The 22,670-nt window shown below is 49.8% G+C and overlaps 1 protein-coding gene across 4 annotated transcripts in view; it reads left to right on the top strand.

The window, feature by feature from the left end:
* DLG3 (discs large MAGUK scaffold protein 3) overlaps positions 1 to 22,670 on the top strand; it is a 2,000,883-nt gene that overhangs the window by 1,762,607 nt on the left and 215,606 nt on the right. For 3 of the 4 annotated variants that reach the window (XM_086918303.1, XM_086918300.1, XM_086918302.1), the window contains one exon: positions 12,481 to 12,580. The exons of the other annotated variant lie outside the window; for it this stretch is intronic. In XM_086918303.1, coding sequence (XP_086774429.1) covers positions 12,481 to 12,580 — 100 coding nt within the window. The remainder of the gene's footprint in view (positions 1 to 12,480; positions 12,581 to 22,670) is intronic. 4 annotated transcript variants of the gene reach the window in all.

Raw genomic sequence — 22,670 nt, 5'->3', positions numbered from 1 at the left:
CAACAAGGCGAGGAGCATTCAGTGAACAACACAGTACAGACAACCTAAAGGAAAACGCTTTACTTACTGCCATACGGGTGGGTAGAGACACCACCGTAGTCCGGGTGGGATAATCCTCGCCTCCGTGTCCTTAATAGAATTGAAACTTACCGTTACGTAAGCTAGGCAAATTTCGATTCTATGTCAGGACCGGAGGCTTCAGATTATGCTAGTTTAAAGCTTACTTACCACCAACTGAGCTAAATCCACCACCGGCTTAAAATAAAACCTCTTGAAGGTGGAATCCGAGGACCAGTCCGCCGCTCGCATAAGGTCCTCCAGACGAGCACCCACCGAGAATGCCTTAGAGGCCATGGCCCCCCTGGCGGAGTGTGCTCCAATGAGAGAAGTATTGATGCCCGCTTCTTGCATGACCCAACGCACCCACCTAGCGATAGTGGGGGAGGAGACAGCTTTGTGTGGCTTCCGCAGGGCAATCAACAACTGACGCTCGCCCGGAGGGCGTAGATCCAAGGTCAGGTCCTCATATGCTTTGAGGCATTGCACGACACACAACTTAGGAGTGTCAGTAAAGGCTGGATAAGAAATGGAACGCGACGACGTCTTAGTGCGGCGACCCACCGTAAAAGTAACCCCCTCCGGGGAAAAAATGCGTGCAGAAACATCCAGCGCGCGCACGTCCGAGACGCGCCTACAAGAGACCAGACATAACAACATGGCTAATTTCGCCGAAAGCTCCTTCAGAGACAGATAAGAATTCGCTGGCCACGATAGGAACAGGTTCAGGACCAAATTGACGTCCCAAAGGACGGAGTACCTGGGCTCTGGCGGCAGCGCGAGGCGAACCGCTCGCAGAAGCCGGCACACAAAAGGGTGTTCCCCTACCGGATGGCCATCGATGTTATCATGGCCCGCAGAAATCGCCGACCGGATAGCATTGATCGTTCTATACGCCAAACCCTTGTCGGCCAAATGAGCCAGGAAATTCAGCACGGGAACAAGGCCGGCGACCATGGGATCCAGATCCCTTCGTAAACACCAACGCATCCACTTAAGCCAAGCGGATCTGTAACGCTTCGTCGTACTATCGGCCCATGCTTTGGAGAGCAAGTGCTCAGCTGACCCCGAAAGGCCCGGGAGCATCCAGCGTCTCCTGAGAGCCTCCACGCCACGAGGCGGAGAGTGTTCTGCATGACGAGAGGGTGAGGTTCCCGATCCGGGCTCGTCAGGAGCAGAGGAAACAGGGGGAGTAGGATTGGAAAAACCCAGGAAAGTTCCAGAAGAACCGGAAACCATACTTGAGACCTCCACAGCGGTGTAACCAACACCAGGTCCGCACCCTGGCGGCGTATTTGAGCCGCCGTTCGCATGATCATGGAGAACGGGGGAAACGCAAACGGCTGTTCCCGACTCCAATCCTGCAAGAACGCGTCCGTGGCCTCCGCCAGAGGGTCCGGCCTCCAGCTGTAAAACCGCGGCAGCTGGTGGTCGAGACGGGACGCGAAGAGGTCCACCGAGAAGGGGCCCCAAAGGGAGTGTAGCCACCGGAAGACTCCCGGATCCAGTTTCCACTGGCTGGCATCCCTGAGATGTCGAGAGTGCCAATCCGCTACCTGATTGGACTGGCCTGGCAGATACTCCGCCGTCACCGCAATGTGACGAGACAGGCAATAATCCCAGAAGTCCTTCGCTAAATCCGCCAAGGCGCGGGACCGAGGACCTCCCAGGTGGTTCACATATCGGACCGCCGAAACATTGTCCATCCGGAGCAGGACACAAGCCTTGACCGAATCTTTGGTCCAACAGCGAACCGCGAAGGAGCCCGCAAGGAGCTCCAAACAATTGATATGCAATTGTTGTTCTTCTGACGACCAGGCGCCGCCGGTGGAAAAATCCCCGCACCGGGCGCCCCAGCCCGACCTGCTGGCGTCGGACTCTATGATTAAGTCCGGAGCCGACCCGAAGATCGCTCGCCCATTCCATGCCTCCATGTGAGACAGCCACCATGACATCTCCTCCTTCACTTCGTCCGTGAGGGGAACCCACTGATCGTAACACATCCCACGGCGCAAATGCTGCGCTTTCAGGCGCTGAAGAGCCCTGTAGTGCAGCGGGCCTGGGAAAATCGCCTGGATGGAGGACGACAGAAGACCCACCACCTTGGCGACATGGCGCAGTGACGTACGATCCCTCGCGATCGTCTGCCGAAGCAGGTGCCGTATCTTTGCGACCTTCCGGCTCGGTAGGCTCAAGACCGCCTGCACCGAGTCCACCACGAAACCTAAAAAGGTGATCTGCTGAGTGGGAACCAAGACCGACTTGGAGCCGTTGACGACGAACCCCAGTCTCTGAAGCAGGCCGACCGCTTGACGCAGTTGTCCTGCCAGCACCTCCGGGCACTGCCCCATGAGGAGGATGTCGTCTAAGTATACTATCATACGGACCCCCTGGCTTCTGAGAAACTCCACTACCGGGTGAAGGACCTTCGTGAAGCACCACGGGGCCGAAGAAAGGCCGAACGGCAGGGCGGTGAATTCGAACACCTGGCCGTCCCACAGGAATTGTAGGAAACGACGATGAGGGGGGTGGATGGGAACGACCAAGTAGGCATCCTTGAGATCCAGTCGCACCATCCAATCCCGAGGGAGGAGCACGTCCCGAAGGAGGTGGATCCCCTCCATCTTGAAGTGACGGTAGACCAACCACCCATTGAATTCCTTGAGATTGATCACAGGTCTCTTGCCCCCATCCGTCTTGTCTACCAAGAAGACGTTGCTGAGGAACCCATGCGGGTGGCGCGTTGATAGGCGGATGGCTCCCTTGCGCAGCAAGTCCGAGACCTCCCCGTCTATCAATCGCGCGTCGGAATCTGAGAAAACCATTGGGCGCGGGGGCCTCACCTGAGTTGGCTGGTCGTGAAACTCTATATGGAAACCTCTCACAGTTTGCAAAACCCAAGCATCGGCAGTGAGCAACTCCCACTCCCCGTAAAAGCTTGCCAGCCGCCCCCCAATCGGAACTTGATCCAAGCAAAGTACACTTACCGGGGGCATTTCCTTGTCCGGACTTCTTTTGGAATCCTCTTCCACCATAGCGTTGTCCCCTCGTGGGGTAGAAATTGGTGTAGTTGGCCGAGGTCTGGTACTGACCTCTTCCGGAGCCTTGTCCACGGTTGTTGGTCTGCTGACCACGGCCGATCGCGCGGCCCCTGCCGCGACCGGCCCCTCCAGAAAAACGCTGGTGAAACACCCTCTTGATGCTGGACTGGGCCTTGTCCAGCGACGTGAACGTGTTCACGAACTTTCCAAGCTCGCGGATGAAAGGTTCACCGAAGAGGCCACCCTGGGCTACGGCACCTGCCTCCGACGAGGCCAGGTCCCCCAGCTTCGGGTCCAGCTTAATAAGGAGCGACCGCCGCCGCTCCGTGGACAGGGCACAGTTGGCGTTGCCCAAGAAGACGATCACCCTCTGGGCCCAGTTGGAGAGCACCTCCGGTGAAATGGCGGTGCCATTCGCTCGAGCCTCCTCCGCCATATCGAGGATCTTCGTGGCGGGCCCGACCGCATCCAACAGCTTGTCCTGGCAGGCCCGCCAGGACCGATCGATCCCCTTCCTGGGGTCCTTCATGAATTTCGCCAGGAAGGTGGCCATCTTTGGGTCCAATTCTGGGGTCATAGCCACCTTCCCCTCCAAAGTAGGCCGAGGGCATTCCCCGCGCAGGCAACCCCTCGCCTCCTTCTCCAGGGGCTTGCGCAGCCGGCCCGCGACAAACTTCGCCACCGTCTCCCCCGGGGCCCAGGCCGCGGATCGGGGGTGGACGATCTCGTCCGGGTCCAGCATGCCCGACTCATCTTGGGGCATCTCCTTTCCCGAAGGCGCCGGGAGCCAAGACCGGGTCGACTCCCCGTCGTCATCCGTGTCCGGAGAGTCGTAGATCGGGGAGGCGGGCGCCGTTGACAGACCGCCCGAAGTGCCAGGGTCCACCAAGGGCGTCGGAGGCACCGCCGTCGCTTTGGCCAGGAAGGCGTCACGAAGACGCTCGAAGGCGCCCTTATCCACGCCTTGGGCCTCCGATGAAGGCCCCTCACCCCGGGGTCTCTTCGGAGCGGGCGGCAACCCGCCGGACGTCCCCGGGAGCTCGGGGGGGCGGCGGCACCTGCGCCGCTGCCAGCTTGGCACACTCCTCTACGATGCGGGCCGAAAGGCGGTCCTCCATGGGCCCTACCACCTCCGTCACACAACGATAGATGGAGCTGTCCACCGCCTGATAAAACTCATCATCCTGCAGATAGGGGCAGGCCTCCTCATCATACTCCCCTTCCATGTCGGAACCAAGGGCAAATGCGGGGCACCCAAGAGGGCGGCAACCGAGAAAGTTCTCGAATGTGGGCAGGCCCAGCGGCTGCGATCACGTTTTGGGCCAGCTGACGTGGCAGGTGGGCTGCACCAACCCCCAAGCGCGCAGACCCTCCTCGCCGGGACCGGGTCTACGTACCCCTCAAGCGCGCTAGGCCACACACGAATAAGGAGGTGCACAGATCTCGCCCGAAGGCGATTCACGCGGTCAAAACCGCCATACAGACCCCAAAGGGCGTCAATTTGTGAAATACAGACCCGGAGCACCAGGTGTCAGAGGGGTACGCGAGGGTCGGCCCCTGCGCAAGCAGACCCCACGGCGCGGCTCCTCGCACCGCGGAGGCGCGCCGGAGGGTCGGCGAGGCGACAGGCCGCCCCCTTGCGGTCTATGTACACACCGCACACAAGTGGGAAAAAAGTCGCGTAGGAACGGCAGAACGTTCCCGCAACTAGGGGACTCTGAAAGGAAATAAACCATGCAAGGAGTCCCCAAAGACCGCAAGACATCAAGCACAATAAAAGAAGACAAATAGAAAAGCACTTATCTGGCTGCGGGAGCAGCGAAGAAAGAGGAGGAAGATGATGGGAAGTCCGGTTATATAGGGATGATGAACAGTGACAAAGGACTGTGGACTATGATTATAACAAAGAGACTCTTGGGAGTTGTTGTTGATTTTTTGTGGAACATTACGTCAATGCTTTATGTTTAAAGCATTTTTTGTTCTTATTATATCTTTTCCTAAGCTGCTGTGGTTTCTTTATGTTAATAAAGCGAAGGAAGATATAGCATAATCTGAAGCCTCCGGTCCTGACATAGAATTATTTTTCCTTGCAGACAAATATCTGCACCCTCTATAGGTATTTTGCCAAGACTCTGTTTCAGGGGAAGTGTACACTCTAGGTTTGTTAAACGAGAATCTTCTCTGCCAGAGAAGGATGCTAGGCACAACCAAAAGTCTTCCAGGCTGTGGCATTCATGTGTGCAGGTGATTTATTTATTTATTTTTGACATTTTTAAAGCGCGCTGTTACCCGAAGATGTCCTGGCGCTGACTGATTGCTAGAGGGCACGGGCAAAGGAGTTAGTGTGTGAAAAGCCAAGTTTTAAGGGCCCTCCTAAAATTGAGCAAGTCGGGGATCTGTCTGTGGCTTAAGGGTAGCGCATTCCATGCCTTGGCGGCACCCAGGGAGAGACTTCTGCCTCCCCAGCGGACTTTCCTTACTCTAGGGACTACAGCCAGCCCCTGCTCGGCTGATCTTAGAGCTCGCAATGGCTTGTACCACTGGAAGAGAGGGGTAATGCATTGGTAGCCCAGGCCATGCAGCGCCTTGAAGATCACGCAGAGTGACTTAAACACAATTCTTTTGCGAACTGGGAGCCAGTGCAGCTTTACAAGGTCCTGAGAAACTGAGGCGAACTTGGGGGTGCCCGTGATCAGGCGTGCAGCTGCATTCTGCAGGATTTGCAGTTTGTCTAAAAGTCCCTGCTGGGCATTCAGTAGCATGGCGTTAGTAATCCAACCGGGACATTACGAGTCCGGTCACTACTGTCTTCTTATGTTCCGCAGGCAGAAATGGCAGGACGTTCCGGATAGTTTTAATTAGGTAGTGGGTAGCCGAGGACACGGCATTGTTTTGTGGCCTGAAGGTCAGGGAGTCGTCCATCAAAACACCCAGATTTTTTACTTTTGCCACCGGAGAGGGGGGCGACCCTATTTTCTCTGGCCACAAACGAGGGGACCAGAAGTTGTCTCTTGACCCAAACAGCAGCACTTCTGTTTTTGCAGAATTGAGCTTAAGGCAGTTTCCTGCCATCCAATTGCTCACCTCCCACATGCAACATTAAAACCGATCTGCTGTGCTGTCCAATTCTCCCGGACGCAGCGACACAACAATCTGCGTGTCGTCGGCGTAAGATGTAAGATTAAATCCGAAGGATCTAATCACTGGCGCCAGGGTGGAGACATACACATTAGAAAGAGTCGGACTCGGGGATGAACCCTGTGGGACTCTGCAGGGCAGCACAAATGGCTCAGATTCGAAGTCCCCCAGGGCCACCGACTGAGTCCTGCCGGTTAGGAAGGCTTTCAAGATGTCGAGTGCCTTTCCCTGAATCCCGCAGGCCATCAATCGGTCCACCAGTAATTTATGGTGGACCGTATCGAAGGCCGCTGATAAATCCAGCAGGATCAGGGCTGCTCTGCCCCCCGCATTCAGCACCCTTCGAATGTCTTCGGCTGATTTAATCAACGCCGATTCTGTTCTATCTCCCGCCCTGAAGCCGTGTTGAGAAGAGTCCAGCATCTCTCCCGAACCCAGGAAGGTGCTAAGCTGTTTGTTTAGTATGCCCTCCATGATTGTAGCTGGAGGGGTAGTCTGGTGATGGGACGAAAGTTATTCAAGTCGGTAACGTCTAGGTTGGGTTTTTTCAGCAGAGGCAAGATGGAGGCTTGTTTCCAGCGCCGGGGGAATTCCCCCCTGTCCAGCATGACATTGAACAGGGGAGTGAGTCCTGAAGCGATGGTGGCGGGGGCTTATTTAGCAATCGTGGCAGGGCAGGGGTCGTGAGGGGAGCCTAATTTTATCCTCGTTAGCCGACTTGATACCTCCTCCTCACTGATGGGGTAGATGTTCTTTAGTATATCGAGTTTCCTGTTGGTCTCAGGATGCATTTCTGGTGTAAAATCAGAGGCGTTGATCATGATTTGGCTGTCCAGGGGATGAAAGATCTTCTCTACCTTACTCAAAAAGAAATTAGCTAGGTCTTCACATAGTTGGCGACTAGGTGGTATCTCTACTGGTTTGGGGGCTGCCAGGGAGGAAATTGTCTTAAATAATTCCTTCGGAGAGTTGTTTGCTTCCTTGATGCATTTCGGGAAGAACTCCCATTTAGCCTGGCGAATCATTTCCTTATAAGTTCTCAGATCTGCATTGAGCAGTTTTTTATCCTCTTCCCTATAGTTTTTCCGCCACACTCTTTCTAATTTTTTGCAGAGTGTTTTGTGGTCCCTAATTTGTTTTGAGAACCAAGGGGCAGAGGGGCTTGTGCGAGTGGAATGATGGATGGTTGGGGCATCCAGCCAACTCGTATAGTCAGTGGCTGCTTCCTCCACATTTCTAGATGTGGGCCTTAAAGAGGATTTTAAAAGGCCCTCCAAGGTCTTGCCTTCTATGTTTTTCCATTTCCTGATCCTTTTGGGAGGGGATTTTGGCATTACTGGGTCTGGTAGGGGAGGCTAAGGTAATGTTGAAATGGACTGCCGCATGGTCCGACCAAGAGACCGGTTGGACTGGCGAGACCTCTAAGTTAGGATGGTTAGAAAAGATGCCATCCAGGGTGTGCCCTGCCTTATGGGTCGGGCCGATGACCAATTGTTTTAGCTCCACCCCATGTAACAGATCCAGGAGATCCTGAGTGTCTGGGTCTGAGCCATTCTCTAGATGAAAAATAAAGTCCCCTAGTAGCGTGAAGGAGCTTGCACAGATGGTTTCTTCTAACAAGCTACTCAAAGCTGAGAGGAAAGGTGCTTTAGCCCCCGGCGGCCTGTAGAGTAGACAGCCTCTGAGGGTTTGATGGTCAGAGAGGATGAAGTTGAAGACAAGTGCTTCATCTAAATCAGTTACGCCAGGCTTCACTATCCCTCTGAGTGATTTGTGGTAAATAATGGCCAGCCCTCCGCCTTTCTTCCTTTCTCTGTTCAGCGTGAGACAGACATAATCCGGGGGAGTGGCAATAACAATATCTGGGCCTGATGCTGTATCTGTCCAGGACTCGGTTATAAAAGCAATCTTAACCTTAGAGTCCTGAATGAGCTCTGCCAGTTCAATGCTGTGTTTTACCAGGGATCTGGATTTAAGCAGCATGCAATTAACAATGACCGGCTTTTTTTCCTCTATCGTGATCTGCGAGGCCGTGGGGTTTGATAAGGATTGCCAGAGTACCTTGGGGAGGGTTTGTTTACAGTTGTCACAGTAAAGCGGGAGGGACGACGGGTCATGTTCCATTGCAATGCAAACGCAGCCTTTTGTATCAGTGTGGCCGCCCATCGTTAGTAAGGTATTGCGGTTGTAGACCTGCCGCGAAATGGATTTTAAAGCCCTCTGACCAGGGGTTCCGGCCCTAGGCACGGGTCCGGCGCGGACATGCGCAGACGGGCTTGTCTTTGGCGCGCCTTCGGCACGCCCGCTGCGCTTCCTAGGCCATGGTGTCATTTATACAGGCAGGGGCGGGCGGGGCGGAGCACTAGACTGCTCGCCCAGCTAGTCTTCCCACTCAAAATGGCGGGACCGGTGGGGCGATGTTGCGGGGTTCGAGCCCTGATTTAGTGCAAATGCGCAATTTTTTAAAATACAAGTAAACACCACACTAGGTTAAAATTACAATAGCAGCAAAATGCAGAATCAATAGAGTCCCGGCTTCCGCCTCAGGACTAAGAGCACCACTCACTAGCAATCAGTGGGGGATGCGAAGCCCAGCGGATTTATGCAGGCAGGGGCGGGCGGGCGGAGCACTAGACTGCTCGCCCAGCTCGTCTTCCCACTCAAAATGGCGGGACCGGTGGGGCGATGTCGCGGGGTTCGAGCCCTGATTTAGTGCAAATGCGCAATTTTTTTAAATAGAAGAAAACACCACACTAGGTTAAAATTACAATAGCAGCAAAATGCGGGATCAATAGAGTCCCGGCTTCCGCCTCAGGACTAAGAGCACCTCTCACTAGCAAGTAGGTATTGATCAAGGTCTGTGCTAGGGCTCACAGTGTGCTACCACTGCGGCGTTGAGCTATACGCAGGGCCAACCATAGCTCCTAGTGAGTGTAGCTGGGACCAGGAGAAGGTATTGGATATACAATGCGATTGGTGAGGTAAAAGAAGCCAGAACCCCAGTCAGAGCTTTAACATAGCAGGCTAAGGCTTAAAGGACAACATTTCCTTGGGAGATGGGGACGTGCACTACCTAGTCCTGGATCTATCCCCAGAACAGGTACTCTTCCTCTCCGAGGATTAAGAGCTTTGCTTAGGTTTTTTTTTCTGGGGGGAACATCCGGAGAATTCTTCTGCTTTAGTGCTTTACCTGTTGAGGCCAAAAAAAGTGGACAGGTTTGCCATTGTGCCCTTCAGATATAACTAGTTTTTCTTTCATCTCCCTAATCGCCTTGGGATACATCCGAGGAACATTTCCAAAAGGAGGTGGGTTGTTTAACACCTCATCACCACATCCATTTGCCATTAGGGTTTGCAGATGGACATCTACTTCTTGCATGTCTTGTAGCTTCGAGCCTTTCATGCCAAGAAAGACCAGTACATTCTTTGAAAATATTTTTGTGGGGTAACCCCCCTTATAAAATGGAGTAGAGCTGCAGATGCATTCTTAAAAGGATATGGGAAGTGGGAGTTGATTCAAATGCACAGTGCAGGCCCGGTGTCTTCACATCGAGAGGCGATGCAGAGCCGTGGGTGGAGCTGCATGGTGCCACCAGCCATACTATGGAGGCATTGCTGTGGAAACTGTCTTCCATATCCATTTTGGATAACCGTCTTTAAAACGTGAGGAAGTGTCTATCAGAATCTAACTTCGTGGTGAATACAGTGGTGAACCACAACTCTCAACCTGTTCGCCTTTTAAATTTTGCCCGATCCTTCCCTTCTCTTTTGTTACTCCAAACTTCTGTTTAAGAATATAAGGAATATCCAGGTATAGAAAAGGAAACGTTATTTATCATTCAAATTCTAGAGTAAATAGGTACACCAATTTTTTTTTAAGATTGTTTATTCGTTATTTAACAATGAACTGCTAACTGAATTTGCAGAGAATGTTGTGATAGTCAAGCTTCCAGAATTCCTTGCACGAGCAGAGTGCGTTTCCTTTTCACAATAAAGTCGGTGCCCTTGGCACCATTTTGCTTTGTTATTCGTGGTACAAGAGGTTGAAAATGTATTCATTTTCTCAGCCATATGTAGTGTATCGTATTCATTGACAAACTGACAAACAGAAAATGTTGGAAATCCTAGTCCTGCTTTCTGTGCTAAAATTCTTTAAAGATAACTCTCCAAATGTATGTGTTTTGGAATCCTGTGCCTAGGTGGAGATATTGTACTGTTTATGAATACAGAGAACATGCCCATGACGGAGAAATGGGATTCCAAGGAACCCCTAGCATTTTTGGAACTTTTTAACTGTTTGACTAATAAAAACCATAACACGGAGAATGGTTCATCTTTCTTTTCTTTCTTCTGCTCATGTGACGATTTAAGTAAACAAATGCTATTATCTGCAAAATTTTCTCAGGGAAAATCTTTACTTTAAGTCATTATGAGTTCTGACCCTCAAAAATATTTTTTATCGATTCCATCGCTTCCTAGATATTTACTGAGCTTCTCCCCCTGGCCACATTTGCTTAAAAGTACACCATGCATACCATAACTTATTCTGAAGCATTTAAGACCACGTTTGTAGTGTGGACTTGAAGCTGAAGACCCCCAGCTTAAGTAATTTCCGTGATTTGAACCTAAAGCAAAACAGAAGACGTATACACCAAAAAAATGCTCAAATATTGGAAAACGGAATCATTCAAAGTTTTCAAATGTTCATATTTGCTTCTTTATTTTATATACTTAAATTTACTTTATTAATGCTAATTTTTATATTTAATTTTGTAAAACGGTCTCAGACCTTGTGGATCCCCATGTATCCTCGGACCACTGATGAACCACTGATTTAGGAGCGAAAACTTTACCACGATTATTAGAAACTCCTCTTTCTGAAATCTTTGTAGGTGTTTTCTTGTCCTCTTCTTGGACAAACACTATTTAGGATCAAAGCAAATTTTCTTCCATACTGGAGAGACTGGTCAAGGACTTGCAGTAATGCTGCTTAGTACTTATCTTAGTTCGCCATGCTCCGTTATTAAACAGATTTCTAACGTTTTGAGAATATTCCAATAGACCCCAATAAGAAAATGATTTCTTGTAAATTGTTTTCTACTCTTCTTATTTTTCAGGAAGCAAATGTAATTTAAATTTTGCTCCTGTCGGGATACACAGCTTACAGACATTATTTACTCACAAGTTTAAAGTATTATTTTTTATTTTGAACAGATTTTCATAAAGATAAGCACTTTAGTGAATAAAGGCAGTGCTATGCCGCTTTTTAAAGAGAATTCTTCTTAGTTTGTGTGAGTCCTGCTTTTCATTGTTCTCTCTGAGGATTATGGAAAACTGCGCACAGGCAATTAATGTTTGCTTCTTTGAGGCGGTGTTCTTTGGAGATTTCTGTTCTGTTTCTCACAGTAAGTATGATATTCCTATTGTGTATTCTTTTTTTTAATATATATTATTTTTGATCGTTGCCTCTTGGTTGGTATCCATTAATTAGTTTGTTCCCTTCCAAATGCTGGACAGACTTGCTATACCTACAATGTCATCTTGTTTTCATAGAGGGAACTGTTTCCAGCCACCTTTGTTGCCCTTGTATACCTTTTTGGTTATGAGCTCCAGAAATTCCCTTTTTCTCAGCAGATTGTTTCTCTAGCGGAAGCAAAAGGCAGCCACTTGGTGACTCCTGCAGATCCCCCAGAAACTGCCTTAGAGGGTTCTACTTGGGACTCGTTAGATGCTTTTAAGACGTAACTGCATTCAACTTGTTGGTAATGTTATGAAATAGCAGACACCTAAGGATTTTGGGTTCGAAATATGAGAAACGTTTATCATAGGTTGAATGTTTCTCTTCTCAGGAAACCTATCTCCAATAACAGGGCTGTACTGAGTAAAACATATAGGATAGTCCACTTTATTGTTTATGGAAACAGATGCTGTCCGTTTATGCATTGTAAGCTGCTCTGAAGTCTGAATTGTGATCTGTCGTTGAAAGTGTTACACGAATGCTGTGTTTTGGACACATACTTGTGTTTTCCCATAGATGTTCTCAATGAAAAAATGCATCCAGCACCCATAAACATGCTGAGACCAGCGCTGCTTTTGCTTCCCAGTTTTCATTTTGCCTCCACAAGTCTGCATAAGGCTGTCATCACTTATCTTCATTTTAATTTTTCATGCATGCTTTTAAAATCCATTGTTCTTGTTTTTTTGTTTCTCCATTTCCTTCCCTACCATCTCCATGTGTCATCAGTCGATCAGGTCAAGACGTAAAAAGAGTTTCCGCCTCTCTCGAAAGTTTCCGTTTTACAAGAGCAAAGACAACCTTGTCCGAGATGGCAATGGACAGGACCGTAAGTAATGCCTGGTCAAAAAGGATGGGCCAAAACCCATCCCCACCTCTTTCTTAATTATGAACTCTTGTGCACCTTTCTTCTGTCCACTTGCTGCCTACGTGTAGTAAGATGCTATGGGGTGATGATGATCCCACCTACACACCTTTCCTTTTCCAGTGGCACTACAGCCAAGATTTTGTGTAGAATCAGTCCTTCAGTAGCAGCCTCTCAAGATGCTCCTTCATGTTGCCAAGTCTTAGCAGCTTTAAGCCAGGCAGCAGGGTAATCTGAAATCATGTTAGCAGCATTAAAATGTGCATGTAGGATACTGCACATTTTTGCTTACTCTACCCTAAACTTTCAAAACAGCACATAACGTTCCTCTTTCTTTTCCACATCACACAGTGGTTTGGTCTTAAATTGTCACAGGGTGAGCAGTGCTTTTTCTGGTGGCAATTGGTATGCATTCAGTCACATCTTAGACTCCATGGAATATGGAAACACAGTTCAGCGATCAATTTCATGTTTAAACAGTACCTCTTCCCCAGTGGCAGCTGGCACAAATTGGGCGGGGGGAGCAGAAGGAAAGGTTGTAAAGTTAAAAAAACAACACATTCATGGCCGCCTCGGTCCTTTGTTACTCCTCTTCCTGATGAGTCCAAGGACTGATGCACACAGGCTCCCCTAAGCCAATCGCAGCGCTACTTTCACCATGACAGCAGCGTAGTGAGTGGTACAAGCGCTGTGGTTCAGCACTCGGACAGTGACTTGAGACCCTGCATGTTCTTCGCCCAGGCTGTGCACTATAGCTGGGTGGAAAACATGCTAAGTATGCATGACTGTTTAGCCGGGACAAGACTACCCCAGAACCGTCATGCGCACTTGGAAAGTAACCCAACCACTCCTCCCCCTGCTCTGTGAGCAACCTAGCCCGCCCCACCTACAAAACTGCCTCAGTAGGGAAAAATAAAAAAGAATGTTATCATTTTATTTTTCCTTTTTGCACTGCTAAAAAGCATTGGGGTGACGCTTTTCCGCCTTAGCGGAGAGCAGCTGCAGCTCTTCACTTTAACATACTTTTAAGAGACAAAGTGGTATTTTGATTCAAATCATAGCAACATACATTTGACTGAGAAGCCCAAAATACAACGTCTCCAAAAAAAAAAGTAAACCGGAAATGGTACATATAGACATTGCTTAGGAGCATCCCGGCATGTTTCTGAACTGAATCCAAGGGTATCTTTGTCCTCCTTATGCATCAGAGTTATCGTGAAGTTCCCTTGGATGTGAAGGTCATGTAAGAATCCAATCAAACCAGTTGTACCTCTTACAACTGAGTAGGATTGCTTTAATGAAGTCAATGACTAAAAGCAATATAGAACAGCGAATAACTAACTTGTCCATTTAATATTTTTCCATATTCACAAACATTACGATAGAATGGCTGTCAGATTTCTCTACTTCAGAGAAGAGTTAACAAGGAGAATAGGGCATATTCATGCAATTGAGTTGCACAGAGCCCCAATCTATTAGTTTGACATTTTTTAAGTCCAGGTTTGTGCATCAGTATTTTTCAGAAGGGTGGCTGATAATCTGCTCTTGCAGTTGGGCTCATTTTGGAGAGTGGGCCTTTATTTCAGGCATGAGTAGCTGCTTTCTTTGATTTTTTTTTCTGTGCAAGGCACAGGTTAGCTTTTAGATAAAAAAAACAATAATACAGGATACTATATGTGCAGTTTTGAGATTTTGAAACCAGTGTGTACAGATTTATTATTTACCAATAACTATTTTGATTTAGGCTTTCCTTAGTTTTAGCTACATTGCTACAACTTCTCTGCTTATGGAAATATGTAGGGTTTACACATCTGTGTTGCCTGGTATTTGATCTGTTGATGTACAAGCCTTTCACATCTCTGTATTCTGTGGCAGTAAATTTGGCATAGCCAGTCCTTCATATTACCGCGCCAGCTATTACTCAGATGCCCACTCACAGTAGCTCCCTCGATGGTTTGTTGTGGAACGTGAATGGCTTGCTAGACTATCAAACGCGCAGCAGTCCTCCAAAGCGCCCAACGCCATGCTCCTGATGTGGTCCTCCTTCAAGAGACACACCTCTTGGGAACCCACTGCTCCTTTCTCGCCCGATACGGGTTCGACAGGGTGGGGCACTCCGGTTTCGCACGGGCCTCTTGGGGGTGGCCATACTAACCCGAAGAGGTCTTCCCTTCACCCCAGTACACGTGACGACTGACACGCAGGGCCGCTACGTCTCCATGTCCAGTAGACTTGAAGGATCGGTCCTCCACCTACTATCAACATACACCCCTCCAGCCACACTTCCCTCTACTCTCCATCACCTTACGGAGGTCATCTCCGCTCTGCCCAGGGTCAGACAATAATTGGTGGCAACTTTAACGCAGTTATGCAGCCATCCCTTGATACAATGGGTGGCCCATCCTCATCACACCTAGCCTGTTCCAAAAGGCTATCGGACTGGTCAACTGCCCTTGGTCTGTTTGACACCTGGAGGATTTGGAATCCCAGAGGCAAATTTTACACTCTCATTCCCCGGCCCACCATACATTTGATCCTCCTACCTGTCACCGATTGCCAACAGGTCTCTGACGTCTCTATTCTCCCGCATGGAATCTCTGACCACACTGCCATTTCCCTCCACTTGGGAGGTAGCACTGATGGGGTGTGTACGGTTTGCGGCTAAACAAGCGGTTCTTGCAAGACTCGGAGATCAAGGACGTGCTTGCAGTAGAATTGAGGCACTATTTCCTTGCCAACCAAGGTTCGGTCCCTTCTCCGGGCACACTGTGGGAGGCAGGTAAGGCAACCTTACGTTACGTTGTGTGGCTAGAGTTCTGGTTCACACAACGGGCAGCGCAGACTGCTCGCCTGACCCAGCTCGAGGCACAGGCCACGCGGCTGGAATTAACCTCTGTAGACACAGATAACGCTCATCCCGCCAGACAGCTTGCGGCGAATCGGAAAGAGATCCACCAGATCTCCCTAGACTCTGCCAAGATGCTGTGGTGCTCCTCTGTGGCTCGTATCTACGGGTGGGGCGACAAGAATGGAAAGCTGCTTCACAACTTGGTCTCCTACCCCAAGACTAACAGAATTATCCCTGAAATCTGTGACGCTGCAGGTACCCGCCCTTGCACTTCGCATGCTTTTGCCCAAGCCTTCGCGGCTTACTATGCCCAGCTCTACTCAGCCCGTCCCCCGAGGCCTCTTTGGTTGACCTGCTGGAACGAGCAGAGGTCCAGCTACCCTGCCTTGCTCAGGCCGAATCGACAGACCTTGACCTTCCCTTTACCCCGGAGGAGATGCATGGGGCTATCTCCCTATTGCACTCTGGGAAGACACCAGGACCAGACTGCTTCCCGCAGGAATACTACGAGACCCATCAAGACTTGGTGGTGCCCCACTTGTTCGACCTCTTCCGGTATGTGGCGGAGACGGGCTCCTACCCCTCAGACTGATATGGCCACTATTTTGGTCATTCCAAAGACCCAGCCACCTTCTCTCCTGTGCGGACTACCGTCCGATTTCTCTCTGCCACTGCTCATTCTCAACGTCTTTGTCCCTTGTTACATGAACTAATCCACCCGGATCAATGTGGCTTTCTGCCTGCACGCAGCACTCTGTACTGCATACGATGCCTCCAACTTGCCCTGGCCCATCGCCATCTACTCACTTCGTACCTGGCCCTGCTACTCATTGATTTTTTTAGAAGGCCTTTGGCACGGTTGATTGGAGCTACTTGGAGGACGTTCTCATCACGATGGGTTTCGGCCCCCATTTCAGACGCCTCATTCGTGTCCTGTACTCCAACCCCAAAGCAAGAGCCCTGACCAGCGGTGCCTTCTCGGAGGCATTTCCAATCCGAAGAGGCGTGCGTCGGGTGTCCTCTCTCGCTGCTCTTATTCTCGCTGGCAATGGAGCCCCTGGCCTGCCTCATACGTAATGATCCCCAAGTCTGAGGGTGGTCCTGGGACCCCGCCAGGTGGTTAAAATTTCCCTATACGCGGACGACGTCCTACTTTTCTTGGCTGGCCCGGAGAGCGCCGGCCCACGCTGTCTGGAGATGCTCTAGGCCTTAGAGAACGTCTCGGGCCTGCGGCTTAATCTGGTCCACCTCCATCCCTTGAGGGCCTGCTTTGACTGGTAATCTAATATCCCCTTACGGAGACAATCTTTTAAATATCTTGGGATCTGAGTGACTCTGCTTCTGGAGCTGGAATGGGCTCTCAATCTTACACCCCTGTCACGAAAGCCAAAGCTAACCTTACGCGTTGGCACTCAACCCGCTTGAAAGAGGGGCACTTTTTAAAATAATGATTCCCCCTGTTTTCTATACATTATTCATAATATCACCGTTAACCTTCCGGGTAGTTGGTTCAGTGAATTTGTTGGAGTAATTATAATTTTCCCGTGGGGGTGGGAGACCACACATGGCCTTGGCTCGCTGCAGGATACCTACCTTTGACGGTGGCATGGGTGTGACTAACCTTCACCTCTTCTACTTGGCCACCAGACTCATTGTCGTCCACGATTGGTTCGCTGGAGGCTGGTCTGACCCGGCATATCGGACTGAGCTCTGAACTATGGACTCCCCGCAAATCCAAGCCTACTTGTGTGGGGTCCCCAGTCCACAAATGATTTCACCTATCACCAGAGAGGTTCTAACGGCCTGGCACTCTACCCTGCACTATGAGTTGGGACAAGAGGCTTACCCAACATACGCCTCTGTGGTATGGCACATGGCTGCGTGAAGCATCGACCCTTCAGGATTTTCAGCAGTTGTATCGTATTGGGATTTCGCTCCTTGGGGACATTTGGGTGGGAGATCACGTCAGGGCCTTATCCCATCTGCAGCAGCGTCACTCCCTTCACACCACCCAATTTAATAAATATCTGCAACTCTCACGCCCTCACTATGCACGTTCCACCAGGCGCCTCACTTCCTGAGTTCAGTCCGCTAGAAGACCAGGTCATGATGGGAATCTTTGGCAGAGGTGGGGGGGTGGGGTGTCACGGATATACCGCTCCCTCATGAACAAAGGCCCTACTACCTTAGACTCGCTGCGAACCCTCTAGGAGGGATGGTTGGGTCCCCTAGAGGAAACAGACTTGTGAGATGCCCATATGACTCCCAAAACACTGACGACCTTCTATAAGTTACGTCTCGTCCAACTTTATTACCTTCACACGACATTTCTCACCCGCGCAATGAAACGGGGCAGGACTGCGCCCCTCCCCAGAATGTACACGATGTGGCCACGTCCCGGTCGATTTCTACCACATGGTCTGGCTATGCCCTGGTCTTGCTCCATTTTGTTCATGTGTGGAATCAGAGCGGACACAAACTCTGGGGTGGCAGGTCCCTTATGATGGGAGTATTTGATGGCCTGGACGGCTCTAGAGCCGACAAATGCTTCTTGGGCACTGCGGTGGCAGTGGCCAAGCGAGATATTGCAGAGGCCTGGACCCAGGCCAAACCCCCTACCATTAAGTGGCGACGGGGGTGGACTGGTGCGCGGCCCGTGGATGTCCTGAAAAATTCGAAAAAGTATGGGGCAAGTAGCTAAATCTACTGTTTTGAGTTGTTTGATTTTTCTCCTATCTCGCTACATTGTTTTTCACATGAGGTGGCTTGCTCGAGGGCCTGTCATTTAGGCTGGGTCTCCTGTTGTTTAACGGTGATTAACTTTGATATATTGTTCAATCACATGCTGTCCTTGTATGTTTTTTTTTAAAAATGCAAATAAATTTGATTATCAAAAACAAAAAAAAAACATTGGCGTAGCTCCAGCTTCATGAATTTCATTTTGATCCACGTTTGCTTTTCTTGGATAGACCAGGGGTTGAAATTATTGCATTGGAAATGTAATTTCACTTGACCGAAGATCATTTGGTGTCTTAGAACTCTTATAATTGAACATTCCTTTAATGGGAAAAGATATGGAGCTCCTAGAAAGAGTACAGAAATCAATAAAGATGTGCTCGAAGAGCAGTGCAGATTGGTCGGGGGAGGGATTACTGAGAAATTTGAAACAATACTGTGAAGTGCTAATATTATGGGATTGTACTTTGTTAATATGCTCACCTCTCCTTGCCTGTTTCAAGTAATGTTCTGTTCTGATGCTATCAATCATGATTTCTGAGCAACTGTTTAATAAAAAGATGTTTAAAAACACAAAAAATATTTGAACACTCCTTAATCAACAGTTGAACCTTCTGACACCCCAACCAGTACAGGAAAATAAGATCTCAATGCCTTGGGCGAAATGATGAGGTTTCAGTCACTCTGCAAAATATATACCTTCTGCGTGTATAATTCTCTGCTAAGCCTAAAGATATCTGACTCTTTCCTTCACCAGCTGTTGTTCACTGGGCACTGAGTGATACATTGCTGGCACCCTTCTCAGTGCCGTTGAAGGATGCTGGTGTCCTCTGGTCCTGGCACATTGCTTTCTTTGTAAGTAGAAGGCATGTATGTGTTTATGCTGGTCCTCTTGCTGCAAATAGTATTTGGACCAGCTCGTGGTTGGAGCTTCTCTTATAAGACTAGCGATTCTAGGAAAGTCTCTTCTTGAAGCCAGCCAGTTTCAGAGCATCCGCTTTAATCTTTAGAATCCTCTTCTCTGTGAGAGACCTGGAAAGCTGATTTCCAAAGAGGGAGCTTACATTTTCTGTGGTACGAACACCTCCAGACCATATGATGCAGTGTGCCAGTGGCTTCACTGGTTGTTTTGGTTCTAGCATGTCATCTTAGTTAAGACGTATTACAGTCCTTACTTTGAGCCCTGTAAAGGAGGTCTGCAAACTGATACTTCTATTCCAGAAGTGCAGTCATTGTTGTAGGAGAGTAGGGTCTGCAATCCTATGATCACCCAGATTTTTTGCTTTTGTTTCACTGGTTTACGACTTTCTCTGGCTGTGGGCCTGCCAATCAGACCCACAGCCTGGCTGTTCTCTCTCTAAATTACAACATGTACCCTAGGTGCATTTACCAATTGGTACTGGGCCACCTTATCAGACCCTGTAACTCAGGGCATAGGTGTACCCAGGGCCTACCAGGGGCTGAAGCATGTATTATGCCACCCCTGGCTGGCCTCTTAAATTTGACACAACTGGCTGCATGACAGCTGGGGCAAAGTCGTGTAATCACCCTTTGCTGTAGATATAGTATACCTATATCTAACCCTAAAATGGACACACAGATTCCTATCAGTCACTCCTATGGCAGGCCTTAACAATCCTGAAGGCAGAGTGCTTGGAATCGTGTGAGATGGTGCTCTGGCATGAGCTGAGCCTGTCTGCAGCTTGCGGAACCAAGTCCTAATAGCCGTTCCATGATATCGCATACCATATACTCTTAAGTGCATTATAATCCTCGCGGTTAAATGCTATCTTTGGTATTGCTTTATCAAAACATGTCGAGTAAGGTGTCATACAAATTGGAATACTAACCCCTCGCCAATTCTGGCGACGGGGTTAGCATTCCACCCTTCTAGAGGGACACAACATGGATGTAACTGTGAACCCCGGTTAAAGTTAAACGAAGCCTCAGCTCCACAAAATGGATGCTGCCACCACAGACACGAGTCTGACCCCCTGCAGCTGGGAGTCCTTCCAGCGAGGGGAGCCTGGACAAAGGGTTTCCTGTCGAGGGCGGTGCTAGCACCGTCCCAGACAGGGTTTTGTGTATCCTGGGTAGGCAGGGCTTTACAGGAAGGTGACTGCTGAGTGGCACCCCGGTGCTCACTACGCATAGGCCGGTCAGAACCAGTTCCAGGGGCACACCAGCCCCTGACCTGGGGGAAGTCCGGCATGGGAGAGGGGTGTAACCACCCCCCTCCTAGTCCCACCCATAGGCAGGACCTAGTCACCGGGTCAGCCCCTTTTCTTAGTATAAAGATAGGAGCGGGCCCCCTGTTCAAATTAGATCATCTTTGGAATCAAGACACGACTTTCTGCGAAAGGACATCAAGATTTCTTCTTCAAGATTCTCCCTTGTGGCTAAGGAGTAGTCACCCTGCATCAAGCGGGCACCATCCTAAGAACACTGCGGTCTGCTGCAAGTCCTTCCTCCGGAATCCGACTGCCCAGCTCGACGAGACCCGGCTTCCCTGGCACCTCTGACCTCTACTCACCTCTACAGCCAAGCTGAGAACAGTGAGTGCGACGAGACCTCGAGGGACCGACGATCGCCAAGACTGCACGACTTCTTTGCAACAAGCCCACCGTGTGCTCCACTGGTGAGTGCTTTGGGGTCCGAGAAGCCCCAACCCTGAGCAGCTCCAGCACCGAAGATCAGCCCTCCAGCATCTCCACGATCTGCGTGGGGCCCTTCTGCTTTTGCCTGCTCACCGCGTTGTTTGGCTACTAGCCGGCTGGCTTGTGGCCTTCTTAACGACGCCCGACGATATCACTGCTGCTGGTCTGGTTGCTCCAGACTGGCCCTTGCTTCCTTCTTCAAGAGAAGCACCCCGGACCCTCCTGGTCCACTCCAGACGCCATTTTGAGTCCACCGCGTGGGCTTGAATTTGCCAAGGCTTTGATGCCCAATCCTGGGTCCAGCGACGCCGACCGCTTCATCCATTGTGGGACAGCTCGCTCCTCCATCCTGGTCGCCGACAACGCCTCCTGGTCCGTGAGATCTGCAGAGCACAGCGTCACCCACTCACCTAGTCGAGGTGACTACCATCCGGTGCCCTCCTGGTGCCACCTGACTACTGGTTAGTAGTCTCGAACTTGGTCCCCTCTGCTTTCAGGTGTCATCTCTCTTCAAGATCCAGGCTTGGATCACTTCGAACTCTCTTCACTGGTCGCCTGCCAGCATCTTTCTTCCAGGCTCCTGGTCCGTCTACGAGGATTCCCGACGTCTTTTGAGACATATGCAGCTGCAGCCCCTGGGCTAGGTAACTTCGGCATTTCGGTGCCCCAGCATAGCCTCACTATCCAAGGGTCAGAATCCACTTTCGTTTTCCTCCTACCAGGTCGGGTTCGCCCGAGAACACTAACTCTGTGAAATCTAGCTACCATAGACTTTGTCCCGCATCCCGCGTGAGAGTGCACACTCTGCACCCGAGTCCCCTAGGCCTCCTAGAAGTAATCTGAAGATTCTATTGTCAAGACCTAGCGATTCCAAAGCCTATTAGTACTGTACTTACCTGCTAGTAATTTTGCATTCCACTTTCAGAGTATATGGTTTTCCGTGCCCCTCGGGCATTTGTATATACTGTGCTAACTTAAGTATTTTCGTAAGAGTTTTGTTTTGTGCTTAGTACCCTGTCCTCATAAAGAGTACAGGGCTGTTGTGATTCTTAATAAATATATTGTTTATTTTCATAACACTTGTGTGGTGTCCTTTCACTTGGTATTCAAGGGGTATATGTGTGGTATAACAGCTGGCTTAACACGCCCTCTCGAGTCTTTAGCCTTAGACTGCTCGTATCCACGCTACTAGGATAGCTGGTCTATAAGGTTGACTTACAACCAATCATCAATAAGGGTTGCTGGACTGATACATAGTGTTCACTAGAATAGTGAGCACTGCATATCAGGCCACCTTCTCACATTGGTGAGCAGCGGTTGAGATTTGAGCTTGCTGTTGTCTTACCACACGTATCCTAAGAATATCTTGTTGAAAGATCACATAAGTACTGTGAGGTACATATAACTTAGCTTAGAATACTCTGAGTTCTACTGAACCAGCTGTTGCAGCTCCTCAAGGCTTAGCACACCTTGGCCGCAACTCTTAGCAAGGGATCAGTAGACAAACACATAGTGTAGGTAGGTGCATCACTTACACCACACTAGAAGCATGTCTAACCTAGGAGAGTCTACTGAGACCCCTCTGATGGTTGAGGGCCCTCCACAGGCCTCTTCTAGATATGCAGCCCTTAGCTTCCAGGAGATGAGACAAGTGTGTACCTCCAGGAAGCTAAAACAGGGGTCTAACCCCACAATCCCATTTCTGATAGGTCTCTTAGAGACTTATGATGCCAGAAAAGCTGAGAAACTTCTTAGCTCTTCTCATCCAGAAGGGGACATGCCAGCCCTAGAAGGAACCAGGGGTGACCCAGAT

This window comes from Lissotriton vulgaris, chromosome 4_1 (assembly GCF_964263255.1).
Source record: "Lissotriton vulgaris chromosome 4_1, aLisVul1.2, whole genome shotgun sequence".
Lineage (NCBI taxonomy): Eukaryota > Metazoa > Chordata > Amphibia > Caudata > Salamandridae > Lissotriton > Lissotriton vulgaris.
The sequence above is the reverse complement of the archived record's forward strand: the minus strand, read 5'-3'. Positions and strand labels throughout refer to the sequence as shown.